Source organism: Scatophagus argus, chromosome 8 (assembly GCF_020382885.2).
Source record: "Scatophagus argus isolate fScaArg1 chromosome 8, fScaArg1.pri, whole genome shotgun sequence".
Classification (NCBI taxonomy): Eukaryota; Metazoa; Chordata; class Actinopteri; family Scatophagidae; genus Scatophagus; species Scatophagus argus.
This window is the reverse complement of record NC_058500.1, coordinates 13402294-13425319: the sequence shown is the minus strand read 5'-3', so window position 1 is coordinate 13425319 and position 23026 is coordinate 13402294. Positions and strand designations below refer to the sequence as shown.

The following is a 23026-nucleotide window of genomic DNA, read 5'->3' as shown; positions in this document are numbered from 1 at the left end:
CTATAACCAGGCAGCATGTGAGCTGTCATTCATGGATTAACAAGGAAATAAACAGAAGGTGCTCTTCTGTTTGCAGCAAGATATATTTGGTTAACCAAATCCCAAGTCCTCTAAAGAGGACCAATAGAGAGAAGAGAAGAGAGTGAAGTCACAAAGGTACATCTCATCTAGTCTTCTTTGTTGTTGTGTACTGAGAGGAAAAACCTGTTCCTTTGTCATTGCCATGGGGGTCAATGAATGTAGGACTACAAACATACTGATGCCTCTGCTTAACACTGGTGAACAAGATCCCAATCAATGAAATGTCACAAGCATGACTAGGGCAAGCATAATGCATTTAGGCCAGAACATTGGTGTTACATAAAAAAAAAACCTTAAAGCAACCACGCAGATCATCTCGTCTTTTAGGAAATCATTTATAACTTTTTTACTTGTAAAGTATGACAGGAGGCATGTGTGATAGTCACATATACGCAAGGTTAATACCTTCGACCCACTGCTCTCTGAGAGATAATGAGACTACAAGAAAATGTGCCTTGTTGGTTCTGTATCTTTAAAGTATTATCACTATGATTGCTTTAGTGCCCATATGGCACCTGGGTTTCAGTACTGATATCAAAACAACTTGTTGCTTGCTTTAGTTTATGGGATAAACACAAAGCTCTTTGATTTCTTAAGTGTCATTAGTAATTAAAAAATGCCCAAATAAAGCCTAAAAATTACATGCATTAGATTAAATATTATTTCCTGATTTAGATTGAGACATTTGTGATTAAGAAGAAAAGACTAAGAATCATGCCTTCAATGTCAACATTTAATACTTAAGTACACTGTTTGCTACTTCATTCTGTGGACACACATTGGTCAACACTCAATACACTCAGTATTGAAGTTTGATACCCGTCCCTACTTATACTGAGCAAATCTGGTGTCCAGCGTGCAGAGGCCATGAGGAGTGGCATGTATGATCTGTGCCTGTCTGCATGAGCTGCACGCATCAGAGCAGCTCACTTGGTTGCTATCAAATGGTGAGAACCCATCATCAGGTATTGTGGGTGCCAAACAATGCAGTGGCTCAAGTAATAGAGCCCCCCCCCCCCACACTTCCAATCCTACCCCTCGGAGAAAGACACAGCTTGTGACTCATCCACTTATTGTATTACAACCAGAGGCAGCGATACAAACCCGGATAACTTCCACCGCACTGGGTGGGAGCAATTAGGATTAGCGATAAGGGAAATATTGCTCTTAAAATACAGCCAGTGATAAGGCAAATAATAGCCAAGCTAATAATAGCTGTGTGAGTCGGAGATGAGGAAGTGCAGGCTTCTAATAACAGCCCATGGTTTACTAACAACTTGGCTCGCTGCAGAAGTAAATACAGGGATTTAAGGCTGAACTGCATGTGGCGGACAGCCAACAGATATATATTATGAATCCATTAGCAGTGTTAAATGTTGATCTGTGTGGCATGCAAGCCTCAAAGCTTTTAAGGGCAGTTTTACTGTGGATCACTTTGACAGCAGTGCATCCTATCCCAGTGCTGGTGACAGGAAGGTGAATGGCTCTCAGGCAAAGGTCACCATCATGCTCGCCAAGTGTCTTGTTATCACACTATCCAAGTTACAATGACACTGTTAAAACATGCACAGCATATGTTGAACCAGCGTGAGAATGTTTTACTCAAGCTGTAATTAAGTTCACCATCACTGTACAAACACTTTGCTCCTGTTGGAATATACAGCACTGTGGACAGTCTGTCTTCACTGCCCTCTTTAACCAGCTCAACCTCTTTCACTTTACTTAAATGGAAAGAGCAGCCCATCCTTATCCTCTTGGTGTCTTTTTTCACATTTTCAGCGAGTGATGTCAGATACAATAACAAGACCCTGGTCCCATGATGTAATTTCACACATTCGCAGTTAATCCGGAGGAAGTTACACTCTGTTTTGTGCCTTCACAGGATCTGAAGGGACCATATGTCAAAAAGCTTAAAAAGGGTATTGATTCGTGCAACAATTTATTACACTCCCTCCTCACACAAAAAAAATGAAATCCTTTCCTTTTAAGGTGACAGAAAGACGGTGCTGCTTTCTTTGTTTGGGATGAAGTGTCATAAGCACCTTCATTTTGTAAAGAAGAGTCACAGCTGCCAGACGCTGCATTTTCTTTAACATTCAGTGTGCTTGAATCACATTTCTCAGAGCCTTTGTTTTTGGTGTGTAGAGCCTCTAAGGGCTGGGCAGTGATGATCAGGACATTGTAAATGAAAGGTCAGAACAGTTAGGACGTATACAGTACCAGTTCAGCTTGTAGTTTTCAAACCACATGTTGAAACTGAAACCCCATGCCTTTCATTCCCGTGAAACACTGTTGATGTATCAGGCTTCACAAACATGTCACATGTAACATTTTCTGAAGTTGGCCCTGAAAGACGGCTGTGTTACATGCATGAGTTCAGTATCAGCTCATCCTCTACTGAGCAGCTCGTGGCAGACCAAGCTAAAACTCACGCTGAAGCAGTTACCACATCGCTTTCGTGTTTCTGCTGTTTAAACTATAACCTGTTGTTCTTGTACTGCTATTGATCTGTATGCTTTGTAGTAAAAGTCAATATTGTGTATGGTTGAAGAGTCAAAACAGCACAGGCAGTAGTTGAAACTATGTTGTGTTAGCTCTCCCTCTTTTAGTTCTGTTACTAATTTATTTATTTAATTTAAAGACATTTCTCTAAGCGAGTTATACCGTAGTATTCGTGTTAAACCGAAGATGCACGGATGCTGTCTCATTGAAATGGTGGCCATGGGTTCATGTTGTACACTGTGCTTAAAAGGAGATGGTCGCAATTGCAGCTGAAATGGGAATTCCTGGATGTTTAGGTCACAGTCCCACAGTTCAAGGTCTGGACTCCCTCGCACAGTTCAACTCAGTGAGAGAAGTCAGCAGAGCAGTGAATGGGGTTGGTTGATTTGTTAGGCTAATTAACCAAATCTTGTGCTCTTGCAGCCGCCGTGCTGTAATTGCAGCTGTGCCGTTGAGGGTGTGAGTGGGCAGGAAGTGGGGGTTAGTGAGGACACAGCTGGGAGGAGAATGTTGTGTTGAGCCCTGCCCCCCCCCTTCTCCCTCCCTCCCTCCCTATGTACAGCCAAATACTGACCCCCGGACCACTGAGCAGCCAAGACCACTGATAAACAGATACTGGTGTACTCATCCTCACAGCTTTGTATCACAGTGGTGCATTTACAGTGATAAGCTTACAACACCTGATGATGCTGTCCCTCACATTACTTACACTACTATAATAATATTGTACTTGTACTGCATGAAATTATTTATCTGTTTGTACACGTAGATTTCAATCTTTTTTCTAAACTTGCTGTATCATTTACAGTGTTTTCATATAATGTTTTAATGATTAAGACTGATAATAACATCACCAGCTATAGAAACCAGTTCCATAACCAAAACTGAATGTAAATGTAATGGGAGTAAACAAAAATGTAAATGAGAGAAGCAGAATAGAGCTGAAACAATCAGTTCTGCATAATTTTTCTGACAGAAAGCTACAACTATCTGACTCAGCTTCTCAGAACTAAGGATTTGCTGCTTTTCTGTTTCTAAATTAATGATAACGAATTAAATCATTTTGGATTTTGAACTGTTGGTTGGACAAAACAAGCTATTTAAAGACTTCTCTTGCAACTTGTTATTTGCAGCCCTCAAGTAAAAATAAAATGGACATTGGTCGAACCAACACCAACAGGTCAAGGCATGGGCATATATCTTGAAATCTTGAGGTTGCACCCTCAGTCCATATACAGTACTTATTTTGTGGCTGTGTTTACTATGTCTGACATTTCATAGAGACGGGAAATGTGGCAAAAGAGAAGGAGAGGGACAAAATGATAAATGTCTCTGAGCAGACATAATATCAGGATCCTATATGGTATATGCCACATGGTCAAGTGAAATGGACCACAAGAAACTAATAAGATGTCTAAAATATGTGCTCATGTGACCCTCCTGCTTGGGAGTGGCCTGGTGCAACAACCAAGAATCTCAGGGCCTGTCTTCAGGGTCTGTCACGTGCATATTGTCCTTATTGGCACTGTTGAACATCAGCCAGTCCACACTAAAGTTAACAATGAGATAAGAGAAGGATAAATGAGCATTACAGTCTTTTGATTTGAGGAGACATTGGCTGGTCAAAGTAAACAAACGGAGTAGGTAGTTTTAGCTGGCGGTAGAAGTTTGTTTTGGTCAGTAATGCCAGGATTACAGGGAGATTTTTCTTATGTTTGGACAGCCTTTTATGTGCAAGTATTAATTTAAGATCTGATTTTCTGACAGATGTGTGGCCTGGGTCCGCCTCTATTTAGCTTCATGGAATTTGCCTCAGCGCTTCACAGGGATTACTTCGTGGCCTCACTGGTCGCCTGAGACCAATTTTAGTTTGGCCCAAGGCTTGATGAAAACAGAGCTCCTGGTCCAGATGGCACGGAACCAAGATGGCAAAGACAGGCACCTCCACCCCTCTGCAACATTTATCTTTATAAGGAATAGCTTATTTCTTGTGTCAGTAATTACACATTATAGTAACCCTGATTACATCAGGACTAGTGCAACAAACTCCCATAGTATTGCCTATTTTTACTTCTTTGTACCGCATGTTATCTTTTCAGGCTATGATCAGCAGTGTGTGTGACTGGACTTTGACGTTCATCTCTGTAAGACATTTTAAAAGCTCCAGATGACTATCAAAGGTCATGTGCTGGAGAGTAGCCCCCATGTCAACAGCAGTCAGCGTCCCCAGAGCCAGTGTGTTGACTTATGGGATGTAGCACTCTGGCCTTTTAAAGTTTAAACTTTGGCTTTAGTGGAGTTCTGGTTAGGTGGGACATGTGAACTTATCTTTCATTGCAGGCCTGTGCAAATAGAAAATCCAAACATTGATTACATGGACAATACCTCTATCCAATAAGCAACAGTGTGTCCTATCTGTTGTTATCAATTCTGAGTTTACCTCCCCTCACTGTATTGTCATAGCAGTTATTATTAGTTACAAATGCATGGACATGTGGACACCTCCGCTGTGCTCACAGACAAGGCTTTTACAGTTGCTTTCACTGAACCTAGTTAAGAATAAAAGAATCATTTGTACAGTTACAACAGTGCAGTGGGCCTAAATGTCATGGAAATATCCCTTATGGATCAATAGAATATATCAGCTGTGGCATACTTTCTGTGTCTGAATGAATGGATAATGACCTTGCCCTGAGAACCTGATCTATGTACATGTACATTCCAGCATGCTTGTGCGTGAGGGAATTGTCCAGTGGGACATTATTAAAGACAGCACGGGTTTGCTGTGTGTTTGCCAAACAAAAATCTTTTCCATCCCCTGCCTTCATTTGTTCTTTAACGTGTTATCCTTCTGCCTTACTTTATAAAGCACCTTCCTGGGAGCCGCACCTTATAAGCCAATGTTTGGACTCCTTTTAACTTCACCGCCAAGAGGTTCCTGCTTAAGTAAATGTCGAGCGAGGATCGTCTTTGAGAGCCAAAAGTCTGCGGGAAGAATGGTCAGGAGACACGAGGGGGAGATAGTCTGAGTCCAGTTTAATAAAGCCAGTAGCACCGTGCTAATGAAGAGAAGCTTCCTCTGCTCTCTTTACATCACATCACTGTTTGTGGGGGGGTGGGAGGTGTCAGAGCGGCTGTATGTCTGTGTTAGATTTGCATGCCTGGGTGATATAAGTGCAGTAACAGACATAAGCTTCAAGATAAAAGAGCTGCCAGTCCAAAAGAAGTCACACACACACACGCTCACATGCATAGCCCACACACAAAATTTATTCAAAAGCCTCTGTGAATGCTGCTGCCACTAATCTCCCAACCGTGTGGTGACTAAGCATAACTTAGCATTAAGGCAAGCTTTGTTCACCACATTTCCCCACATTTTAGTTCCACTTGTTCAGAGTTATCAGGCTGTTAGGTTGAGCTATCAATCACAACGTCAACCTGAACTCAAACCACACCTACCTGTTGATATTTTGGGGCTTTTGCGAGGTTTCAGAAGATGCTGCACAAGCATTTGCATCACATGTGCAAATAAATGTGTATCCTTGCTAACGTGTGCGCTATTGTGTGTTTTCCTGTTCAACAGAAATACACAAAATCCTGAATGTGGGGCCTACTAAGCTGCATTTCAGCATGCCTGCTCTCATGGGAAGCTGAATTAGCTGAGTGTAAACTGAGTGCATTGCTGCGAAGCGTAGTCCTGGGAACTGCAGGTGGCCCTGTATCTCAGACAGGCCACTTAACTAAGTTATCTGGCTCACTCTGTTCAGAGCCATCTGTTTGGGATTAATGCGATCAGGTTCTATCAGAGCCCTTTAACATTGGGGTGTCAGGTCTCCATCCGTGGTCTATAACATTACGATACAGGGCTTATCAGGAAGCCCTGGCCTGTCAGTGATTGATGAACACAATAGGCTAATCACTAATTGATCGACAGTGCACTTAGGGAACAATTGCTCAACCAGTCATGTAAAGAACACGAGTGAGCCTTCTTTGTAGGTCCTCACACCTTTGGTCTGAATCTTTAAAAGCTGACTGACAGTTAGCATCAACCATTTTCTGCCATGCTGCATGCAAAGATAGTCAGGATAGAAGTGCTTCGTGATTTTTCCAAAAACGAGGCTGCATTTCATATACACTGTTGTCAGTTCTTGAATAATGTTGTTGTTCTCGGCTTGCATCGGCTACATCAGGGCTTGATATTTAACCAATACATCAAAACCATGTTTGCTTCTGCACCTGCAAACCATCACTCTGTTTATTTTTACTTACTGCCGTACAGCTAGTCTAGTTCGGCTATTTGTTTTCAGACAGAATAGGACGTTACCATCAACTCTCTCTTTGAATAAACAGTGGAATTTGCCTGCCACTGTGCTGTGGTAATGGTGTTCTGTTTCAAGTTGTGAGATTGTCTCTGTCTTGTTGTGACAACAAATGGGCGAGCTCTTATGTATACAGTGTAAACCTCATCTCAGGATCGTGGTAGAACGCCTGCCGTCATTCTACAAGTTTGAGGCTGTGTTTTAGGCCAATGTGTGGGTGCTTTGTTAGTTGCTCTTTTTAATTTCTTTCTGAAAGGACACATTCATGGAAATATTCAGTATCTGTGTGTGTGCAGATAAGCATCCTCTATCTCCAGTTCTCATCTCTTTCTTCCCATAAACACAAAATCCAAACACGCACACAAAGACACACTGGTTTGGCAACATACCAGCCATGCCTCAGAAATACTGGTACTAATGATGAGTTGTTGTTTTTATGTTTTTATGTCCTCCAGTTTAATCCTAATCTTGTTATTAAGATTGATTGAAATGCAGCTTTTATGTGTGTACCGCATCTACATGTCTTTTTCTCATTATTGATGATATCATCATCTGAGGAAACATTCTGTGCTCTGGTCATGGGTCAAGTGACTTTCCCAGGCTGGAGTGTGTTTCTGAGCATGTAGAGGATGTGTGTGTGTGTGTGTGTGTGTGTGTGTGTGTTTGTATGTGTCCGTGAGTATATGCATGCCTGCGTGTTTCTGAGCAGAGGGGAAGTCCACAGCTCAAGGCCTCATTTCTGATGTTCAGTCTTGGCTGTGGACGGGCGAGAAGAGAAATCACTAACAGACTTATACACTGGCTTTATCACACGCATCCAACAGCACACAGGCACACACAGAATGCGGTTGAGGCGGCGCAGAGGAATGTTTTTAAGGTCGATGACCCCGCAAAGCTAAGTGTACACTGTATCTAAACTTGAATTACTCAAGCCACAGATAATGCTGGTTTACAGTTTGTGCCTCTGCATTCATAGAGCTTCATTGTTCATACAAAACATACCACAATGCACTTGGTACACATAAAAAAAACGTATTTTTCTGTTTCTCACTGCTATCTAAAGCTGTACATTCAAATACACCACCAGATGCATGAAAACACCTCTGTCGTGCTTTTTTGCACTACTGAAAGTTGCTCATTTTTAACAATTAAGAAGTGTTTTGCAAGCTCACATCATCTATTTTAGGCTTTAAAAAAATTCTGATTTTACATGTCGTTTGAATGGATTCCACACACACACACTATAGAATCAATATAATCTTTGAGCTCAAGTAGTATAAAAACAGGAGTGACACCCATCACATGTCTCCAGTCATGTATCACATTCAACCCATGGGCTTCCTATCTGGTGTTTAGAGCTCAGTGTAAGGAGAATGTCGTTTTGTAGAGCAACCACAAGGCCACGGTCATCTTCCCTAACCAGACCATATGTAATGGCCCCTCAGACGTTTGAGGAATTTTTCTCCTTGCAGTAAATCTTGTGACACAGAGTGTTATCAATTTTCCTCGTTGACCTCTCCCAGGTCAGGCAGAGTTCGATGTATTCTTTTGATGCGACATGTGCATGTTTGGTGGGACTCATATTTTTCCATCCTTTTCACTCTCTCTCTTGTTTGTGTGTGTGTGTCTGTATGTTCAGATCAGTGCCAACGTTCTGATCTTCCTGTGCACTAACATGATTGGGATCTGTACCCACTACCCTGCTGAGGTCTCCCAGAGACAAGCTTTCCAGGAGACGAGAGGATATATTCAGGCCAGACTGCACCTCCAGAGGGAAAACCAGCAGCAGGTACTCACACATGCACACACACACGTATGCTTACATGCAAATAAACAAGGAAGGCAGCCGTGCTTGTACCCTGTAGGCCAACAAAACACATAGACAAATGCAAAAGAGCAACAAATGGGTGTCTCTGTTTTCCAGTCTATTTTTATTTTGAGGTCAACAATATGTTCTGAAGTATAGCACGTATCTTCACTCCTCTCTATTTGACTAACACGTTCCCACGCAGATGCCATCGAGGCGGGGTGGCTCATTGAGCAGTCTTAATGTTAGAAACTGATGGAAATGAATGGGCTCTCTCTTTCTGTCTTTCTTTCCTTAAATTCTCTCCCTTTCTGTCTTCTCTCTCTCTCTCTCTCAGGAGCGCCTATTGCTGTCAGTGCTGCCAAGGCACGTTGCCATGGAGATGAAGGCTGATATCAATGCCAAGAAGGAAGATATGATGTTCCACAAGATCTATATCCAAAAACACGACAACGTTAGGTAAATACAGATAAATACACATGCATGCTTCTGCACAAGTGCACTGCCACACACTGAGGAAGATGTCGGAGAGCTTGTCTGCTTTGCTGTCACAGCCTGCACCAGTGGCTTTGACCTCGCTCCGCTGACTGATGTGTCAGTTACAGAGTCACTGCAACAGCTATTTCCCTGACAGCATGTATTATGCATGTTGTTGTTTATCAACACTGACAGGCTGCAGTAGCGATATTGACTTAGCCACACTGTTGTGCTTTCTGTAGCAAATGATACGAAGCAGACCTCAAGTTTGCTGGCCCCGTCTCAACCCTCAACACTGGATTTCACCTCCCGAGTGGGAATAAATCAGTACAGGTGATTGAAATGCTCCCAGGCGGTGCTCTTCAGGTTGTGGTACCGATGGTGGTGGTGGACAATGAAACAAGGTTGCAGCAGGGATCTCCTGTCAGAGGTGACCCAAATAGGTGCAGGTGATGCACTTAGCCGAATAATCTGTCGCGACACGGTTGCTCTAACAAGGTGTAAACTTACAGGAACAATCCATTATCTGAGTGTAACACAATATTAAAACCGCCCATCTTTGTCACGAACTGATGCTCAGTTCATTTTGTAAAAGCGCTTTACAGCAGACAATAACTAAATCTAAGTTATTAATGTTTCTGAACCTGCTGAAGGTGTCTGTAGATCATATGTTTGCCAAACAGGCCTACACTTGGAATTATGGTCAGTCCATAGACCTTTAATTTGCTGTTCTGGGTATTATCTGTGAGCCAAACATATTTTTTATGGGTGTAACTATAACTGTAATTTATTCAAGTCAAAAAAAAATACTGATCAGTTCACACAAACAGAAACATGTATTTTCTCACTTACTCCAGGTAATATTTGTCTATGTAGGAGGTTATTAGTGCAATTGCCCAGATTTCATCTCTTTTGTCTTTTGCTACCACTCAGCACAGTAGTTGCAAATTGATTATTTTGTTTGTGGTGTTCACATATTTGAAAAATAGCATTTTAAAATTCTAGAGCAAGATCTCTCTGTAGAAACAATTTACTGGTCACTCTTGATAGTCCACAGATTTTGTCAATAAGATAAGATAAGATAAAATAATCCTTTGGTGATCCTGAGAGGGGGAATTCAAGTAGTGCAGCATCTCAGGACAGAATAAGCATAGAAACAAACAGGAAGGAAAAATAGAAATAGGATAGGAAATATAGTGCATCAAATGCTACAATATATGCCATTAAAACAAATATACACACATACAGCAAGCTATAGTGTATTACGTACTACAAACAAAAATATACACACTGTAGGGTAGTACAGTACTGACCTAAAGTGGATAGTGCGGTAGTGGAGAATACAGTAAAAGGCGCTATGGGGAGTTGTCTGACAGTCTGGTGATGACTGATATAACAATATTCTTTGGGACTATTTTCACAGTAGAAAGTAGTTCCAATGAAACTGCTCACGCTCACTACAAACTTAAATAAATAAAATTAAATGCACTTATTTTAAGTAAATAAAACAAGGAAAAGCTATTGCATCAGGGCTCACAGTCTTTGCTCAGAGTGGGAGATGCACACAGGTCCTGGACTGCCGAACCAGTTCTCCCCCAGTGAATGACCTCATGCTTCCACCAGCGCCATCTGTCGCCTTTTACTGGAACTCACAGTGGCTGTGGTGTTGTTTATCTTAGCCTTTTATTACTATCAAAAGTTAGCAATGAAAGGCATGCAGACAGGGAGACAGGGGGTGGTGTTCTCAGAGGGACGGGCTGGAGGAGGTGACCTACATTGGCCTAGATGATGAGAGCCAGAGCTCAACAAATGTCTGCCTGTCTCCCTCCCCTGCTCACATGGCAGCTGGACAGTGAAGAGGGAAGGAGGTGCTAGACCATGCTAACTAATTGTATACTTTATTGATTGATGTCATTCTCTGTCTCCTTTGCCTTTCTTTTCCTCCCTGTCTGTCCACCCCCACCTTCACCTCTCATGCAGCATACTGTTTGCAGACATCGAGGGCTTCACCAGCCTGGCTTCTCAGTGCACAGCCCAGGAGCTGGTCATGACGCTGAACGAGCTGTTCGCTCGCTTCGACAAGCTGGCCTCGGTGAGCACTGACAACCTGCTGGCGCCTTTTTCACAGCAGAACTTTGAACCACTGTTGCTTATGTAACTGTACATTCTGTAGCCTCCACTGTTAGTGTGACAAAATACTTGGCGGTGGTGGAGGAGGGGTTACTTAAGCATTGTGTAAGACATCAATTAGACTATGCTGAGACTGATGAGTCATCTAAATTATGCATAAAAAGCTCTATATTTGACATGAGCATGCTGGGTATGAGCTGTAATTGAAGGCCTAATGTGTGTGTGTGTGTGTTGTTGCTGTACAGGAGAACCACTGCCTGCGTATTAAAATCCTAGGGGACTGTTACTACTGTGTGTCAGGACTGCCTGAACCCCGGGCTGACCACGCCCATTGCTGTGTTGAGATGGGAGTAGACATGATTGAGGCCATCTCGTGAGTCAAACACACACCGATGCACTGAACAGTCACAAAGTAATACTCCACTGAACGTTCTGTTGAAGGTTTCTTGCTCTTGCGTGATTATGCTGCACGTGGAGGGTAGAAGAGATGCTGTGAAGCTGCAGGTGACAGTGCTTTTCTCACAATTGTGTGTGTTTGCAACTGCAGGCTGGTGAGAGAGGTGACGGGTGTTAATGTGAACATGCGGGTGGGCATCCACAGCGGGCGCGTTCACTGTGGGGTGCTGGGCCTACGCAAGTGGCAGTTTGACGTCTGGTCCAATGACGTGACACTCGCCAACCAAATGGAGGCCGGGGGGAAGGCTGGGTAAGACCCTCCTACTCCACCTGCTACTGTTCTGACGTAGACTCCTGTAGCCTATTTAGTTTCTAGCACGCTATATGTTTGTGGGTGTGTGTGTGTAGGCGTATCCACATTACAAAAGCCACTCTGCAGTATCTGAACGGGGACTACGAGGTGGAGCCGGGATTTGGAGGAGAGAGGAATGCTTACCTGAAGGAGCACGACATTGAAACCTTCTTGGTGCTGGGCTGCAGCCAGAAGAGGGTTAGTGAAAGGTCACACACACACACACACTTACACAGTCCTGCTTCACTTTTGGGGACAGTACATAGACTTAAATTCATTTCCTGGAGTCTTAATCACCACTCAATCATAACAGCAAACATTACTTGCCTAATCCTAATCCTGACCTCAACCTAACCTTAAAGCAAGTCTTCAGACTAATATTTAAATAATTTATGATGATGGAGCTTGTGTTTTGTCCCACACGTAAACAGGTTTTTGTCCCCACAACTACAGAAATACGTGTCCACACACACACACACACACACACATTCTTGATTACCTGCTTGACTTCAGAACTTCACACTAGTGCCATATTTCACACGAACAATAAAATGGCTCGTCACCTGGCATAGAAAACCTTGTTTGTCAAAGGATTCACCCTGGTGTGGTTTTCTTCACTTCCAGAAAGAGGAGAAAGCCTTGATGGCCAAGATGCAGCGAACACGTGCAAATTCTGCCGATGTATTGATGCCACGCTGGGTGCCTGACAGATCTTTCTCCAGAACCAAGGAGTCCAAAGTCTTCAGGCAGATGGTGAGATACACGCGGGGAGCACTAAGCTGAGCACATGGCACCTGTTCTTCTTGTCTGTATCTGATTTCCTGTGACATCCTCTCTGCTCTCTGAAGTTCAGTCACAAATATTCTTTCTAATTATCCTGATCTGATCATATTTGATATTTCTCTTACATGGTTGTTCTGAGGTCAGAATTCTTACCAACTCCCTACCTTAGCTTCATGCTGACATCCTTTCTTCTCATAGGATCCGTGAAAACACACCTTGAAAAAGGTCCTGATATATTTTTTGTTGTCATGCTGTTGGCATGTGTCTAGGATGACGAAGACTGGAGTTTTTCAACGCTGTTTGGTTTAATTCAGGCATTCATGACTCCCACAGGATAAAATGTTGTAACTTTGGTGATTCTGTAACATTTCCTCTAGTATCATCATTAGGTCTAAATTTTTGTCAGTCCATCTCTTTGATTTACCAACTAATACTTCCAAAACTAAATTATACTGACTGACAATGGTGGAACTACTAAAGGATTATTTTGTATAGTCTTAAGGTATATACTTTATTCATAGTTTATCTTCATGATTATTCATGATTTATTTCTGATGAACCAAAGAAAAAACTGGTGTGTGCAGCAAAATTTTGAACTTTTCACGTAGCGTTCTTCTCAACTTTCGCACAGTAAAAAACATTATTCTGGTACTCTTCTTCTATGCTTTGTTGTTCTTTATTCATTCTCTCATGGGCCGCAGTGTTTCCCATTTCCTGTCTTACACAACAGCAAATATTAGCATGCCCACACAGTAAACCAAGGGTGCGGTTGAAAAGTTTTTTCCTAACCACTTTTGTTTGAGCTCAGTAGAAAGCGTCAATGGGTCTAGAAAAGATGTGAGGGAGATTTAATATGGACGTGGAAATAGACAACTGCAGTGCCGAGAGAATTTTACAGCATGTACAAGTCACTGAACGACGGCAGATGACCGGGTGTTGCTTTCAAAGTTGCTGCCTCAAGGAACTAGGGGACAGCATTATCTCCTTTCATGAAGGATGCTTGAATTTATCCTTTGCTAAAGAACATGGAAGCACTTTTCTTTAGCATTTAGAGAATTTGAACAGCACTTGTCATGGCTGCCCCTTAAATATATCCAGGCCTGTTCACTCAGTGAGGGACTAAGACAGTCATCATGCCAAACGTTACAACTGCTTGACTCATGCAGTCATTATTAGCATGTTAGTGCTTTGACACACTAAATGCAGCCTCACAAAGCCACGAGCTTGGCTGCAGACTCTTAGAATACCTTTTACCTTGAATAAATGAGATGCTCTATGATTTTGAATTTCTGTGCCTGAAGGTGACAGATGCGTAAAAGAAACAGTGAAAATGTGAGATGAAGTATTGATCTGTGCCTGTCAAACACACGGGAGTTACAACGGGGCTCCCAGGGATTCCCAGTGCATCGTTTTCGACTGAAGCTAATCTGATGAGGCTGCAGCTGCAGATGGTTCTCTTTCTCACTCACTCATTCTCACTTCCTCCCTCTCTTTATGCTCATTTCCTTGTCTTTTCTACATTCTTCCCCTCTCCTCCTCCTTTCGTCCTCTTCATCTCAGAGGGTTTGAGCCCTAGGGGCAAAGAGGGTGTAATTTGAAGCCTCCGAGCATTAATTAAAACATCAGTCTGGCTCTCAGGGATTAGCTGTGCAGATGTCTGAGTCGCTGTCTATTTTTCAGTTGTGCTGTGGCTACACCATAATCTCTTTCCTGCTTTCCTGCATTTTGGTCTTGTTTTCACTCTCTGTTTTCATTTTTCTCAGGGCATCGATGAAGCATCCAGCAAAGACAAGTGAGTTTTTTGCCCCCAGTTTTTGTTATTACAGGGGATTTTCATTGTTGGCAGTTGACTGGCAGACTGTCACTGTAACCGTCTAACTTTAGAACTCAGTGTTGGTTTTATTCAGTTCAGTCCATCCCAGCACTAATACCACTTTAGCTCTGCCTGTACACATCACGCATGAATACAAACACACGCTGTGTAGTGACCCATTGTTCCTTCTACCCCACAGCCGGTGCGCTCAGGAGGCCCTAAACCCTGAGGATGAGGTGGATGAGTTTCTTGGACGGGCCATCGATGCACGCAGCATCGACCAGCTGAGGAAGGACCACGTCAAGAAGTTCCTGCTCACCTTTCAGACCGCTGAACTTGAGAAAAAGGTTGGCATTTCATTACATTTGGTTTAGAATTAACCTTTTTTATATTTTGTCAAGTAAGCTTAATTTATTGGATCCTCTTTAATTAAGCTACAAGCAAATGTATTTGTAATTGATTATCTATTTTCAGTACTCCAAAAAGGTTGATGATCGTTTTGGGGGATATGTGGCCTGCACACTCCTTGTTTTCTGTTGCATCTGTTTCATCCAGATTATCATTTTTCCTAGGTAAGTAGCTCTCTCCAATAAGTTGCCTTTTCCAGTTTCTCAGTTATACTGAACTGTGGACAGGAAATGTGCTCTTCATTAGTTTATGTGGAGTTAATTAGAGTTGTGCATCCTAATGAGCCTGTTTTCCTCTCTTCCGCAGAACAACGCTTATGCTTGGGCTTTACATCAGCATCCTCATCATCCTCGGCAACATTCTCTTCATCTGTGCCATCTACTCCTGCATCAAAGTGAGACACAAAGGCCTTCACCACACACACGATTTCTTTTGCAGATATCTTTAGATAGGAGTCATTATCATATGTCTTCAGCCAGCATCACTAATGGTATTAACTCTCTCTTATCTGATCTTCTCCTTGCTGTGTATGTTCAAGCTCTTCCCAGCTGCCTTGCAGACTGTAACCAAGAAAATAGTCCAGTCTCGTGCAAACAGCACATTGGTGGGCGTCTTCACCATCCTCCTCCTCTTCATTTCCTCCTTTGCTAACATGGTAGGGACTACATTTTGTCATTTTTGTGTCATGTAACATGTTGTTTCTAGTTGTCCCCCGCAACGACATGAGGGAGGTTTACATATTTGCCTCAGTACCACTTGTCTGTCCTTCCATTCCAATCTGTCATATGCTTCTTCTCAGATGTTGTTTATCAGATTTTCAAGAGATTGGAAGAAATTCTGCACCATCCTGGCATTTTTAAATTTAGACCATTTCCCTGGGGGAGTGGGGGTGGGGGGGCTGCTGGAATTAGGGTTTAAGATGTAATTCATCATAATCTGTCACTGTGACAGATGGGGTTGTAGAAATCAAGTCTATTTTTAACCATCACATTTTGTATGATGTTTACAAACATTATGTAAACCTATTTAGCATTGCGTTTGTTTATGTGCTGATTAAAATGCGTTTAATGCCAGTACTTCTTACACATGCCAAATTACAAATGAAGAAATGAACAAAAAAATGTTAGAAGTTACAGAAAGATTAAAATCATGAACGTATATCAAAACTGAAGTGTCTCTTCTGTGCATCACTAACATACAGTTGTGCTTTTTAACGGATGCAGCAAGTCCTCTTCAGTCGCCCAGACAAACCAAACACTGGCTCTAGAGAGGACTTTTCGTCCATAGGGAAGGGCAAGACGAGGGGTGTTCAAGTTGGTTGCAATCTGCAACTGCATTGCTGAATGCCATTAAATCTACAGACTTGACCTTTAAAAATGCTCAGCTACAGAAGCTAGTAAGCTGTGACTTTGATTAAGCAAAGATGTTATGCTTTACCTGTTGGAAATCTTAGATATCAGTTCTAATTATGCGCAGAGCAGGACACAGGTGACTTTGTGTGTCACTCTCTGTTCGTAGTCTGTGCTCTGTAGCTGTGATCGATCGCTCATCATCACACTTAGATTTCATATGAGCTTTTGTACTGTGCTCTCTCAGTTCAGCAGCTGCTTTCTGTTTTTGTGCACATTTTAAGGACTATTTGCTTGACTATAATTATGATATGTATGATATATCCTAAATTTGTTGAATTCTGTTGTTGTAATGAATATATTTGGTTGCGGTAGTGGTTGCACTGGTTACTGGGGGCTTTTTGGTGGCACTTGATTGATACATCAGGTTATTGCGAAATTGAAGACATAAACACCATCACTGACTTAACTCATCGAAGAGCGCTAATACATGTCATGGTCAAAATTCTTTCATAGCCAGCTGATCTTTCTTGCATTTTTCATTGTTATTTCAAAATCTATACATAAATTACCTCTCAAGCATGCGTATTGCTATTGGCTTTGTAAATCCAGTATTAGCTGGGCTCTTAGAAGAGGACAAAATAATTGTATTTAAGTTGTATATTTTCTAATTGTGACATTCTGTCTCCTTTCTTGCCAGTTTACCTGCAGCAGAGAGAAACTGCAGGACTGTGTGGCCGACGAGCTGAACACATCCTCTGTGACTCTCTGTCTGCTGCACAACCTGACCAAGACAGCAGAGGATGGTTTGACTCTGTGTTCCAGCCAGGCCATGCCCTGCCATTTCCCAGAGGTCAGTCCCATCGCATTTTAGCCTATGTGTATAGTGTGTTCATACAGATGTGCAGGTGCATGCACTGGTGCTCGTGTTCCGTGTGCATGAAAAGTATGTTTGGATATTCCACTAACCGTCCTCCTTTCCCTCCTCCTCCTCCTCCTCCCTCGCTGTCTCCTCTCTGCTGCAGTATTTCAGCTACAGTGTACTGCTGACCCTGCTGGCCTGCTCCGTGTTCCTCCACATCAGCAGCATAGGGAAGCTGGCTCTGATGCTGTTCATCCAGCTCACTTTCCTCCTGCTGGTGGAGTGGCCTCAGGTGGCCCTGTTTGACAACGCAGACCTGCTGGTCATTGCCAACACCCTGTGAGTCCCCTGCCATGATCACACACACACACACAGACTCTTTCCCAATTTTCAACCTGAATAGTTCAGCTCCTCTGTCACAATGCTGTGGTTTAGGTTTGAGATGTCCTATTTTTTTATGATAAGGTTTAGATTGTAAAAGACCTACTTTCTCGTGTGCCCGTTGGATACTATTCCTATATTTTGAATATGTTCTCATTTTTTTTCCTTCAGGCAATTATCACCTGTTAATGATTCCCTACAACAGTAAGTTATTCATTTATTTTTTTGGTTCGTACTGCCTTATTTTAGCTATGCATGTGATTTGTAGACGTGAATTTCCTGTGTCTGTTTTCCAGGCCTGCTTATAATGAAACTGCTGAACAGTGGTAAGAAGCTTTGATGTGTTTTAGTATATGTTAGTTTGCATACATTTTACTCCCAGGTAAGACTTTCATTCATGACTCTCGTCAAACTCTCGTCAACTCCTCTTTCCCTCCTAAGCCTGGAGAACATGACCAAGGTATCCCTAAAGGTCATGACCCCTGTAATCCTGACCGTGTTTGTTCTGGCTCTCTACTTGCACGGCCAGCAGGTGGAATCCACTGCACGCCTTGACTTCCTCTGGAAGCTCCAGGTAAGTGTAAATAAACACAAATAAATCTGAAGCTACAATTAAGCTACAACTCACCAAAGGGCCTTTTTCACAGCACACAGGGTCAGTAATAACATTAATTATAACCCATTCTGTTCAAGTGTCCCAGGAATCCAGCAGCGACAGTGAGCCATCACCAGGATCCTGAAAGTGAAGCAGCGAATTTAGCAATCATTAATTTTATTATTTACACCTGTGCTATTCCTCGTGTGACACAACAAATTGTCTTCCAGTGAAAAATGCCCTATAGCAACACATCAGGAATCCAGTCACATGAGACTAAGCAACAACACATCACTCCGTCTCTCCTCAGGCCACAGAGGAGAAGGAGGAGATGGAGGAGTTGCAGGCGTATAATCGCCGCCTGCTCCACAACATCCTGCCCAAGGACGTGGCCGCCCACTTTCTCGCACGTGAGCGTCGGAATGACGAGTTATACTACCAGTCATGTGAATGCGTCGCAGTCATGTTTGCCTCCATCAGCAACTTCTCTGAGTTTTACGTGGAGCTGGAGGCTAATAACGAAGGGGTGGAGTGTCTCAGGCTGCTCAACGAGATCATCGCTGATTTTGACGAGGTGAGAAGAAAGGAAAGATATGAGGGGAGGAAGAGTGGAAAGTAAATTAGTGTAGAAAACATGCACTGGATAAGGTGTGTAAGACGAGATAATTAGATCTTTATTTTATGTGGGTTACAATCACCTTTTCCTGTATGGAAGTGTGTTCTTATGCACCGCTGATTACCCGTCTCTAGATCATCAGTGAGGAGAAGTTCCGTCAGCTGGAGAAAATCAAGACCATCGGCTCCACCTACATGGCAGCCTCTGGCCTCAACGACTCCACCTACGACAGAGAGGGCCGTTCACACATCCTGGCTCTGGCTGACTACGCTATGAGGCTTAGGGAGCAGATGAAATACATCAACGAACACTCTTTCAACAACTTCCAGATGAAGATAGGTAAGCCTGTAAGGTAGTGGAGATTGGTTTTGAAACATGATCTAATAAATCTTCTACGGGTTGGTATTTGTTTAAGAAAATCCTTTTCCCAGTCAAAGGACATCTACAGTAATCTACTCTCTTATAAAACTGCATTATAATCTAGTTAATATGGTGGTGCCATGATGTAACACAGTCAGGTGATTTGTTCTCAGGGTTGAACATGGGGCCAGTGGTGGCAGGAGTGATTGGAGCCAGGAAGCCCCAGTATGATATCTGGGGGAACACAGTCAATGTGGCCAGCAGGATGGACAGCACAGGAGTACCAGACTACATTCAGGTACTGCACATAAAGTCTTTACTCAGAACTTAGAGATTACGGTGTCATAGTCTTTCCAACTGCATATTTCCAAGTGTGTGTCATTGATGTTAATCCATACCCAGGTCCGGCACAAGTTCTGCCAATTTTTATATGTTCTGTGTTGTAGCACAAGTCCACACCACAGTCGTCTTCTCCCAAACTGAGAGATGATTGAAAGACAAAAGACAAAGTCATGTGTTTATGCTCTGTATGAAATGAAATGCCAATTTTACAGATACAGTCAGTGCTTGGTCCTTTTGGCTCAGACAACTGCTCTGAAAATGTGCCCTTGAGCAAAAATCCCTGTCAGTGCTGGACATGTTGTTCTCTCACAGAACTCATGCTGTAGTGCTCCTTTGAAGGAGAGCAGAAACATAAATCTGAATTCCCTGCATTATTCTCATCTTGAGGAGGAGAGTTTTAATCCACAGTGAATTGCCATCGCATTTTTCTCAGAGAAACAGCGTCAGTTAGGTTAAATAAGGACATTCCCACAGTCTAATTCATCATCATCTTATTCACGGATCTATAGGTGATGTTAGCACACATTTTTAAATGTGTGAAGAACAGCAGACCAGCATTTTTGGCCTAAAATCAAATCAATAAATTGGCCACTAGGAAGAGCACAGTCAGAACAATGCTGCCATCTGTTGTACAGTATGAGTCACTGCACATCCAAATGTCCTGTGCAGTAGTAGGGCAGCAGCAGATGTGTATTTCCATTCTCAGAGAATCTATCGATTATTTCTTTGTTAAGTTAGTTAAATCTTTGTGTGGTCTACAAGGTGTCAGGAAAAAATTAGAAAAATGGCCATCAGAAATCTTTTCTCACCAACAGTCCAAAACCCAAATAAATCCAGTTTGGGATGATAAAATAGAGGAAAGCAGAAAATCCCTACCTTCAAAGGGTGATAAATGAAACTAAATTGATTTTCGAAACTCCTGTGGCTTAATTTTCTGTAATGTTTGCTTCATCACTTATGGATAAACAGATCCATTTTGCTCTACTTTATATGGGATGTACTCAAAATTCAAAATTTTTGCCTACATGTAATAATTCATTCTTAAGGTTACGCCTTCATCTGCAGTTTCTTTAGATTGTTGTCAATGTGAAACAGGGAATGACAGTGTGTCTCTTTGAAAGGGTTGAGTGTCTCACATCCCTGGTATCAAATGTCCATGTCCTCACTTAGGTGACTACAGACCTACATCACGTGCTGGTCAGCAACGGATACAAGCTGGACTGTCGAGGGGTTGTCAAGGTGAAAGGGAAGGGAGAGATGACCACTTACTTCCTCACCAGCGGCCCCACGGGCAGTTAACAAAAGAGACGAGGACCACAGTGACTCCCACTGCACCGACAAGACAGAGACTGAGAATGAGTGGTCAGCTCGGTGACGAGCACCGAGGCCAGGTGCAAACACACTGAGGACAGGAGACGGCCATCGTCGACGAGCTCGGCCTGTCTGTGTGTTGTCACATACTCAGATGCACCAATGTAGGACTTTGTCCATGTTTGAAGGCTTTTTTCCCAAGCTGCTCGAGAGCTCACGAAGCCCAGTTGCCTTAGAGCGGAAGTGGATATGCTTGTGTTTATGAGCAAGAGTACAAGTATTTCATCTGGAGTTGTTATTTATTTTTGTGCGGATGGAATTTTTTTGATGACCTTGTACAAAAAAGAAAAGCTATATATACAAAAACACAAAATATATGTTACCTAAAGCAAAATATGCAAGGACAACTTGAAGGATGAAAATGACCAAAGAACAAATGTTTGAAATGAAACACACACTAATGACTCTGTACAAAAGTACAGTGACTTTGAGTAATTTATTCGTCTCTTGACAGCAAAGGCCACGGTAATGTCACTGTCAGTGATAGTGAGGAATGCTTTTTTTTTGTTGTGGACTTATTCATGAGGAGAACACACACACACACACACACACACACACACACACACACACACTATAACCTTGGCTTGGACTGGCTGTGTTTCTTATCAGGGCCTTCTTTGTTTCTACCAGCCTGTGATTAGCCGCAGTCTGGACACAGGGATGGCGGTTACTCACTTCCTGCAGTGTATTTTTGATTCAAGCCAAAAACACTAAGCATGAAACGAAGGAAGAACCGTTGCATTGGTATCACAGTACTGAAGAGAAACTGTTAACATTTTATATAAGTGTGTGAGTGTGTGTCTGAGAGAATACCGTTTGGGTGTGTGTGTGTTTATGTGTGGGTGTGAGCACACGTAGCTGATTGCTGATCTTTATCTATAAAGGGGCATACTGTAACTTTTCACTGTGAGGTTTTTATGATACTGTATGACAATGCTTTCTTGCCAAACTGGTTGCTGCAAGGCATGTTTTCTATTATTCTTCGGAGTTGGTGTGCCCGTTCCTGATTCCTTGTGTCAAAATGATCCTTCGAAGAGAATTCTGTCGGCGGCATCTTTTACTGGACTGTGATTTTGACTGATTTCATTCCAAACTGAATAAGCAAAAAGCCTATGAAATGTATATTTTGGATTGTGTTACAACGTGTGAAGGTAAACTGGTTTCCCGACAGCTTCAGGATTAACTACATGCAGGCTTTCTGCGTCTGCTCACAAATATTGCCTTGAGATTATGCAGTTCCAAGGTCCACATGCTTCACGGACCAATATTACCAATATACACAACTTTACATAACAGTATTTGACTCTAGCTGGTTGTATTTGGCACATGGAGGCTTGAAACCCAAACTAATTATTCAAAACAATAATGATATGAATGTAATATGTAATAATGAAGATTTTTGTCCACAATGAAACTACTACTGAAGAAAACCTCTTTACATTGCCTTTGGTACTGAGGGAGGACCTTAATCATTGTCCTAAAGGCCAGATTGATTAAACTTCGTGTTTGCTGAAAAGTGAAGATGTATTTAATGGGTAATTAGATGAACTTTACACCCAGTGTTGGCATGCTCAGTTTTCTGTCTGAGTCTAAAAATGCTGCCTTCATAGGCTACATGAAAAGATCCTCACTTTTGTTTATCCCTCTGTGTCCTTAATTTGTAAGGTCAACTTAGCACTGTTCCATTTTCCTTTAAAAGGTGGCAGAGGTTAGGAAATAGTGCAATGATTGATTGGATTATTTCTCCTTGGATAAGACATTAATAAATGGCTGTTTTTGCAGTGATTGTGGCTTATGGCTTGTGTTGATCGTCTTAGATGATAGCGATGACAGTAAAATCATTTCATTGAAGCTGATTAGTTCAGCACCTACCTTCAGTTTATTCAGTTATTAAGCTGTAGTGAGAGGAAACATATTGAAAAAAACAAAGGGCTGAAGAGTTAATATAGTTTTAGAAAAGGTCTGAGAATATTACAGACATCATACTCTCCCCAACAAAGGACTAAAAATGTAAAACAGAATTTATTGTTTCTTGTACATAAAAACGACTTCGGCTGTGTTGTGAACTCCAGCTTAGTTCAC

General features: G+C 42.3%; 1 protein-coding gene across 2 annotated transcripts in view; it reads left to right on the top strand.

Annotated features, from left to right (window-relative positions):
- The window catches only part of adcy6b (adenylate cyclase 6b), a 32107-nt gene extending 9378 nt beyond the window's left edge, over positions 1 to 22729 (top strand). For both annotated transcript variants that reach the window (XM_046396856.1, XM_046396857.1), the window contains 21 exons: positions 8542 to 8691; positions 9047 to 9168; positions 11167 to 11278; positions 11562 to 11689; positions 11864 to 12022; positions 12121 to 12262; positions 12689 to 12817; positions 14611 to 14639; positions 14860 to 15007; positions 15135 to 15232; positions 15375 to 15462; positions 15607 to 15723; positions 17118 to 17270; positions 17443 to 17618; positions 17832 to 17864; positions 17957 to 17986; positions 18102 to 18234; positions 18566 to 18829; positions 19006 to 19210; positions 19405 to 19529; positions 20744 to 22729. In XM_046396856.1, the coding sequence (XP_046252812.1) occupies positions 8542 to 8691; positions 9047 to 9168; positions 11167 to 11278; positions 11562 to 11689; positions 11864 to 12022; positions 12121 to 12262; positions 12689 to 12817; positions 14611 to 14639; positions 14860 to 15007; positions 15135 to 15232; positions 15375 to 15462; positions 15607 to 15723; positions 17118 to 17270; positions 17443 to 17618; positions 17832 to 17864; positions 17957 to 17986; positions 18102 to 18234; positions 18566 to 18829; positions 19006 to 19210; positions 19405 to 19529; positions 20744 to 20872 (2670 nt within the window). In that variant the 3' untranslated portion in view covers positions 20873 to 22729. The remainder of the gene's footprint in view (positions 1 to 8541; positions 8692 to 9046; positions 9169 to 11166; positions 11279 to 11561; positions 11690 to 11863; positions 12023 to 12120; positions 12263 to 12688; positions 12818 to 14610; positions 14640 to 14859; positions 15008 to 15134; positions 15233 to 15374; positions 15463 to 15606; positions 15724 to 17117; positions 17271 to 17442; positions 17619 to 17831; positions 17865 to 17956; positions 17987 to 18101; positions 18235 to 18565; positions 18830 to 19005; positions 19211 to 19404; positions 19530 to 20743) is intronic.
- The last annotated feature ends 297 nt before the right edge of the window (positions 22730 to 23026 follow it).